Source organism: Hemibagrus wyckioides, linkage group LG06 (genome assembly GCF_019097595.1).
Source record: "Hemibagrus wyckioides isolate EC202008001 linkage group LG06, SWU_Hwy_1.0, whole genome shotgun sequence".
Lineage (NCBI taxonomy): Eukaryota > Metazoa > Chordata > Actinopteri > Siluriformes > Bagridae > Hemibagrus > Hemibagrus wyckioides.
Genome location: NC_080715.1, coordinates 41,025,495 through 41,033,082, shown reverse-complemented (window position 1 = coordinate 41,033,082; position 7,588 = coordinate 41,025,495). Strand labels below are relative to the sequence as shown.

The 7,588-nt window shown below is 38.7% G+C and overlaps 1 protein-coding gene across 1 annotated transcript; it reads right to left on the bottom strand.

Moving 5' to 3' along the window:
• Positions 1–732: 732 nt before the first annotated feature.
• On the bottom strand, positions 733–4,711 carry LOC131354324 (tripartite motif-containing protein 16-like protein). Its single transcript, XM_058391831.1, has 6 exons — positions 4,109–4,711; positions 3,454–3,549; positions 1,892–2,125; positions 1,630–1,789; positions 1,421–1,480; positions 733–1,286 (listed from the first exon to the last, which is right to left on the bottom strand). The coding sequence occupies exons 1-6, from the start codon at positions 4,685–4,687 to the stop codon at positions 745–747; spliced, it is 1,671 nt and encodes a 556-aa protein (XP_058247814.1). The 5' UTR covers positions 4,688–4,711; the 3' UTR covers positions 733–744.
• Between the last annotated feature and the right edge of the window lie 2,877 nt (positions 4,712–7,588).

Below are 7,588 nucleotides of genomic sequence, written 5' to 3'. Positions count from 1 at the left end.
TCAGGTCTGATGTGCCATCACTTCTTTAATAAACACAGAGAGTCCAGACTCGAACCGTGAATACTGATGAAGCTATTAAAGCCTGACCATTTCTGTGTCACAGACAATTAAAGTCAGTGTGTACACTTACTGTTGTGAGGATGATGTCAGTTGCTGAGCATCTCTGTGCTTCTGGAGCTCTGTGAAAGCTCAGCATGTCTCTGTATCACACAGTCCACTGAGATAATAACCACTGACCTCTGAGATAAAAATCATCCAAGTTCATACCTGGGCTTTCTGATTCTTTAACAGTGAATTTCAGAATTGCAGAATTAAGAGAAAGCATTGAACATGAGATTGATTCTATTTCATCAATTTTGATTGATTCTGTTTCTGATCGTTTCTGAGTCTGATTCTACTTGGTTATTAAAGCTGAACAAATGTATCTATACTGCCCTCTACTGGCCAGGGTACACAGGTGCACCCATATATAACCAGAAATCCTTTTGTGAATGAATAAGTACGATACATACACATACAAGAGGAGAATATTGATATATAATCCACATCAGATTAGCTATTAACATTAAACCACACACACACACACACAGTAAGCCATTCTAAACTGACAGAAGTGATCACAAAAATGTAATATTCTAAATAATTACATTATAAGAAATATAAAAATCAGTTTATATTACATCTTTATTAGAGAAAACTTGATATAAAATGAAATATGTTATATTTGCTAGTTTTGATAAAAAATCACATTAGTAAATTTTTATTTAATCTCACATCTGATTTTTTACTAATGCTGAGCAAGAACCCAGCGTATAGAGGCTGAGTGAATGTGGTGTGGACTCTGTGGAGGAGCTTCATGGTGTCAGAGACGCTGTAGAAGGACAGAGTTCCTGCACTGTGATCCACATAAACTCCTATTCTGGAGGGTGATGGAACTCTGAGATCAGTCTTAATGTTGTTGTGATAGAAATAAAGAGAAGAAGAAGAACATCGCAGACTCCAGGACTGATTGTTGCTTCCAAACACACACTTATTACCCGGTCCTTTCCCGCTGATGTCTTTATATGAGACTGATATGTACACATATCTCTCACTGCTCCACTCCACCTCCCAGTAACAGCGTCCACACACACTCTCCTTACTCAACACCTGACTGTAGGAGTCAAATCTCTCTGGATGATCAGAGTATCGCTGCTTTCTCTCACTGTTCTTCACCACTCTGTTCTTCTCAGACAGAATGAGGTTATAATGTACTGTGTTGGGATCCAGAGTCAGATCACAGAAATCTAAACACATGAGAAATGAGAACATGTTAGATATTAATCACAGGCTATATGTGGAGAGTGTGTGTGTGTGTGTGTGTATGTATGCATGTGTGTGTATGTGCATGTCTGTGTGTGTGTGTGTGTGTTACACGTACACTGCAGAAAATCTTCTCTGCTCTTTGGTTCTGAGGGTAAAATCATCTGAACTGCTGCAGCTGTGGAGACACAGAAACAAAATGGAGATGAAAAATCAGATGCTGTAAAAGACAGAAACAGTTTAAAGTGATAAAATTTGTGTCTGATGTTTAATCAGCTTTTTATTTTAGAAAACACATTGTCAGGACATCAGGACGATTTCTCTCACCATGTTCAGGGATTTTGATGAATTCCTCCTGGAAGGTTTCCTCCAGTCTCTTTTTCAGATCAGAGAGAGATTTCCTCACTCCATCAAATGAGAGATGTTGATGGACAGTGATGCTGGATGAGTCGTCACGTCCAGAAGAGACACGGAGAGACTGGAAACTCTACAGAGAGAAAGACAAACATCATGGAGAATGAGAAAGGTGGAGAAATATATACATGATCATACAGACAGGTGTGTGTGTGTTTCAGACAGTGAGTGTTACCTGGAGGAAGTGGATGTGATCATGTGTGTGTGAAAGCTGCTCCATCTCAGTGTCTCTCCTCTGAAGATCAGCAATCTCCTGCTCCAGTTGCTCCAGGAGTCGTTCAGCTCGACTCAGTTCAGCCTTCTCCTGAGCTCTGATCAGCTCCGTCACCTCCGAGTGCTTTTTCTCCATGGAGCTGATCATCTCAGTAAAGATCATCTCACTGTCATCTACTGCTGTCTGTGCACTGAGCTGTTAGGACACACACACACACACACACACACACAGGTATATCTGAAGCCTATTTTTCATTCTCTTACTATCATATATTCCCTTTTCAGCATGTGCTAGAGGATAGTAGAGTACTGTGATCATTTTTGATCTCTGATCTCTTTTGGTCCAAAAATAGTCATGGACAATATGTCTGTCCATCCCATGTCTAGTGTGTCATTACTGTGTTCACCTATACTCAGTTCCTAACTAGTTTGCCTTTTAAAAACCATCTGAAAGAAAACTCATTCTTTGTTTTATTACACAATATAATCATGCATTTTATGTTACCAAGTTCCAAGTTGTTGTTTCCCTTGTTTTGACCCATGTCTGCTGTCTAGTTTTCTGCTCATAGATATGTCTGTCTTAACCCTATCTGCCTGTGTATTGACCCATTCTAAAATTTTGATGATTATATTTGAACTGCCCTCAAGAAAATGCACATCAATTTAGTGCAGTTGTTTCCTGTCTCTTCACCTAATGCAAAACCAGAAACACCAGAGAACACTGAACAAACAGGGCTGCTGGAAAAAGAAGCTATATTTCTTTATCAAAATATAATAGTAAACAGCAATTTTCAGAACATATTGTACTGAACTATACATTATTATTCAAGGCCTAAACAATTGTGTGGTCCTCAGCATCGAAAAGTCATGTGACAATAAAATAAAAACTCACAACACATTTCATTATTCAGTCATTTTCCTCCAAAAAGTAAACCACAATTGAGAAACCAGGTGGGATAAGAACACCCTTCCTACTTCCACAATCATTAAGAGAGTAATTAGCAGCCAGATGTTACTCAGGAAATGTACAAGATTAGTTCATCATCAGAAAGTCTGACTGTCAGTATAAAAGCAGAAAATAAAAAAAAACTTTATGGCAAGTTTGGTGTTCTGGATCAATCAGCCAGGAAGACCTCAGAGAAACTTTGCTGCTGCTCATTAATCTGGAAAGAGTTATAAGGTCATCTTCAAATACATTGAAATTCACCATTCTACAGTGTGAATGATCGTCTACAAATTGAGAGCCTTCAAGACAGTTGCTGATATTCCCAGGATTTGGTATCCCAGCAATTTCAGTCCCAGGTCAGAGTGTTTAAGCTCTAAAAGAAAACCGAAGAAGTTTAGATCATGTGACCTTCAGAACTCTGCAAGCACAATAAATGTTCCTGTTCAAACATTTAATTTTGATCCATGTGTGTGTGTGTGTGTGTGTGTGTGTGTGTGCACGTGTGTGTGTGTGTGTGTGCACGTGTGTGTGTGTGTGTGTGTGTGTGTGTACACGCATGATCTTAGGCCTCTAAATACCTTCATAGTGTTCACAGCCTGTTTCAGCTCCTGCACCTTCTTCTGCTTCTCTTGGATTCTCTGCTGGAATTTCATCTGATCCTCCTTTAACTCACTCTGAGGACAAATAAAATACATCTCACTGTTTATACATTATGAGATTCTGAGCTCAGTGGATGAACATTAACTGTAGGTAAAGGGTTAATGTTCATTTCATTCATTTATACAACTGTCTTGTGCAGTTCTTAAGAAAACCTTCTTAAGCTGGTGGAGTCACATCATGGATGTTTGCCAGAGAAAGTTTCAGTACTCAGTTGTGGCTGTTCTGTGTGTGTGTGTATGTGTGTGTGTGTGTGTATGTCTTGTTCACCAACTGGTCTATTCAGTTTTATATCAAACAATGACTGAGGATGGATTTAGTTATACACCATTCGATGTTGATAATCCATTAATGAACCATACTTAGCAATACAAAACTAAAGTAACAGTTTAAACTTACTTTTTCAAAGACAGCAAATTAAACTTACCAGTTAAGGAACAAATATAAAAAGTGTGTTACAGCAGTAAAATCAACAAACTAGACTGGAGTTGTGTTTCCATGCTATAACTGACTATGCAGCTAATCCTAGATAAGAAACAGGACAAAATTATTGCTGATAATGTTTTCAGGACTCACCTGTTTTTCAGCTCTTTCTGATACAGCAGGAACAGTGTCATGACCTTTGTGTTTGTCCATCGTACACAAATAACAGATGAAGCTCTGGTCAGTACGACAGTAGATCTCGTTCAGTTTATCATGTTCAGGGCAGATCTTTTCAGAAGCTTTTTCTAACTTGTCCTTTTCCAAACCATTTCTATCATTTTTGTTTAAGGAGGTAGGACACATAAAGTAGGCCAGACACAACAGAACAATCAGCCACATCACATGGGACAGACGCATCAGGTCCTCTCCAGACTCTTCAGCTCCAGCGTAACAGTGAGCAGGAGAAGCAGCTTGGACTTCAGTCTTCTTCTTCAGTTTCTCCACCACTTCAGCCAGCATGTTGTTTCTGCGTAGAACAGGCCTTGGAGTGAAAGTGTCTCTGCACTGAGGACAGCTATAAACTCCACTCTGATCCTCCTGATCCCAGCAGCCATTAATACACACCTTACAGAAACTGTGACCACAGGGGATAGTCACCGGATCCTTCAGGAGATCCAGACACACTGGACAGATGAACTGATCCTGATCTACTGAAATACTGGCCTTGGCCATTTTCCTGAACTCACACGATGTCACTCAAAGTTAGCTCTGAAATAAATGCTTGTTTTGTGTTGTGGCGTGACCTAGAGCATGGGTGGAGCTATACCTGGGTGGAGAATCAAATAGAATTAAATGCCATTTGTCCCACCCTGAAAGCAGGACAATTATTTTCAGACTCCCTTCCACAGCTGGCTATGGAATGGTTAGGATTAACCTGTGATCTCAATACAACAGAGCACACATGTGTGCCTGCTTTAAATAAAGTACTGATCTGAGAGGAAGCAAGTTCCATACAAATTATTCTTTCTCTATTTCTGTAATTACTTGCCATTCTTTACCATTTTTTTGTTCTGTGGCATTAATAGTGAATAAACCCCAGTTCAGAAGTTTTGGCTGGCACTGTAGGTAAACAAGACACAGCCCAAAGCAAACCAGTTGTAAAATGTTTACATGTAAACAAAGGCAAAATTGTCAATAATGATGATAATGACAATGCTGATGAAGACTAATCCAGATTGCAAGTTTTAGAAATTATTAAACTGGTTTGTTAATTGACTCCATAACTACATATACAAGTACACAATGGAACACTGGTGATCTAGGTTCAATCTTTTGTAAAATGTACTTGACTTAATTGCAGCTTTTAGTACCATACACTTCTGCCTAACTAAATCTGTCAACATGGAAGTACATCTAATAGGGTCACAGGCTGTCATTTGAAGCTCATGCGATCTCATAATCCTTGCTAAGATGAAAAAAATCTAACTGAACCAAATGACACAGAAAACTAGTTAATGCTTTGTTTTTACCACTGTTTAGGACCAGTGTAACACCTTACACTCTGCAGGTTTCAGTAAGAGAATAAACAAGCTCCAGCTAGTCCAGAATGCAGTACTTACTAGAACCAAACAGTTTTACATTTTAATTACATAATCACATGCACATAATTTATCCACACAACATTGTTTACAAGTAAGTAAAAAAGGTTTCTTTTACTCAAGTAGTAACTATAATTGTATATGAGAGCCAGTTAAATTATAACAGTCGTATAAACATATGTATATATATTGCGGAATTTTCAAGCTATATAGGATATGATGATGATGATGATAATAATAAAATATATCATACAAACTGAGCATTTAACATTAAACAGATAAAAAAAAACCTTTATTTATTACAAATATATTACATACATTTTATTGACCCAAGATTAGTTTACTCTCTTTAATGTCAGTTAAAACCCATTGTTTTCCACTATTTGTCTTTCTAAGGGTCTAGTCTACCGGTTTATCCTGTTTGTCCATCACATGCCTGCCTTCTTACCTCAGTACATCTGTCTTTACCTGCACATGAATGTAATATGGAGTTCTCCCGCCCCTTTGCAGCTATAACAGCTTCAACTCTCCTGGGAAGGCTTTCCACAAGGTTTAGTGTAGTGTGTTTATGGGAATTTCTGACCATTCCTCTAGAAGCACATTTGTGAGGTCAGGCTCTTCTGTTGGACGAGAAGGTCTGGCTCACAGTCTCCACTCTAATTCATCCCAAAGGTGTTCTATGGGGTTGAGGTCAGGACTCTGTGAAGTTCCTCCACACCAGACTCTGTCATCCATGTCTTTAAGGACCTTGCTTTTTTGCACTGGTGTGCAGTCATGTTGGAACAGGAAGGGGTCATCCCCAAACTGTTCCCACAAAGTTGGGAGGATAAAATTGTCCAAAACGTCTTGGTATGAAGCTGAAGCATTAAGAATTCCTTTCACTGGAACTAAGGGGCCGACCCCAACCCCTGAAAAACAACACCTGAACTCAATGATTTGCAGGGATGTCCCAAAACCTTTGGTAATATAGTGTATGTGGTGAATTTGAAAGAAACCTCCACATCATCATTATGGACAGATCCTGACATGGTGCCACCACCAGGGTTGGCTTCCAGGATGTCTTCTGGGAAGCAGGATACATGTTTGTCTTTTTTGTATATTTCATATTTCAGGGTTTTTCAGGATCGCAGTACGTCTGATATTTTGTTCAGCAAGTGTTGCTCTAAATCTGTCCTCTGGTCTTGGTTTACACAAGTTTATTCATTTAATTATTTAATTATTTTTATATATAGCACAGTAGTTCATGGAGCCAAATAAGCAGATTTCAGGTCTGATGTGCCATCACTTCTTTAATAAACACAGAGAGTCCAGACTCGAACCGTGAATACTGATGAAGCTATTAAAGCCTGACCATTTCTGTGTCACAGACAATTAAAGTCAGTGTGTACACTTACTGTTGTGAGGATGATGTCAGTTGCTGAGCATCTCTGTGCTTCTGGAGCTCTGTGAAAGCTCAGCATGTCTCTGCATCACTGAGACAAAAACCACTGACCTCCGAGATAAAAATCATTTTCATATTAGTCAGAGATTTCTGACTCTTATTAACTCTGATTCTAATTGATTGTAATTTTGATTGACTCTGATACTTAATAGATTCTGATACATCTTCTGACTCTCATTGTTTATTCCAGATGTGATTGTTTCTCACTCTGATTCTGACCATTAACACTTAACAAATGTATCATGTACTGCCCTCTGCTGGTCAGGATATGCTGGTGCATGGACAGAAGAAGAAAGAAGAAAGAATGAGCATTATAATATACATGTACAAGAGGAGAAAATAACAAGGTAAAATGACATGCCATGTCTGAGTCATAAATCTTTCTGCCAAGCAACGTTAGTGAAGATTTAGTCATTTCCTTAAAGGCAGCTCACTAAACCAGACTGGACCTGTAACTGACTAAACAGTTTTTGGAACGTTTATGAACATTTTGTAAGTTTTTCAGAGGCTTAAATTAACTTTTCTGACACTGGTTCCTCTCAAGATATCTTCCTCGTATCATTAAAATGAGGACATATCAAATTTGTCCTCATC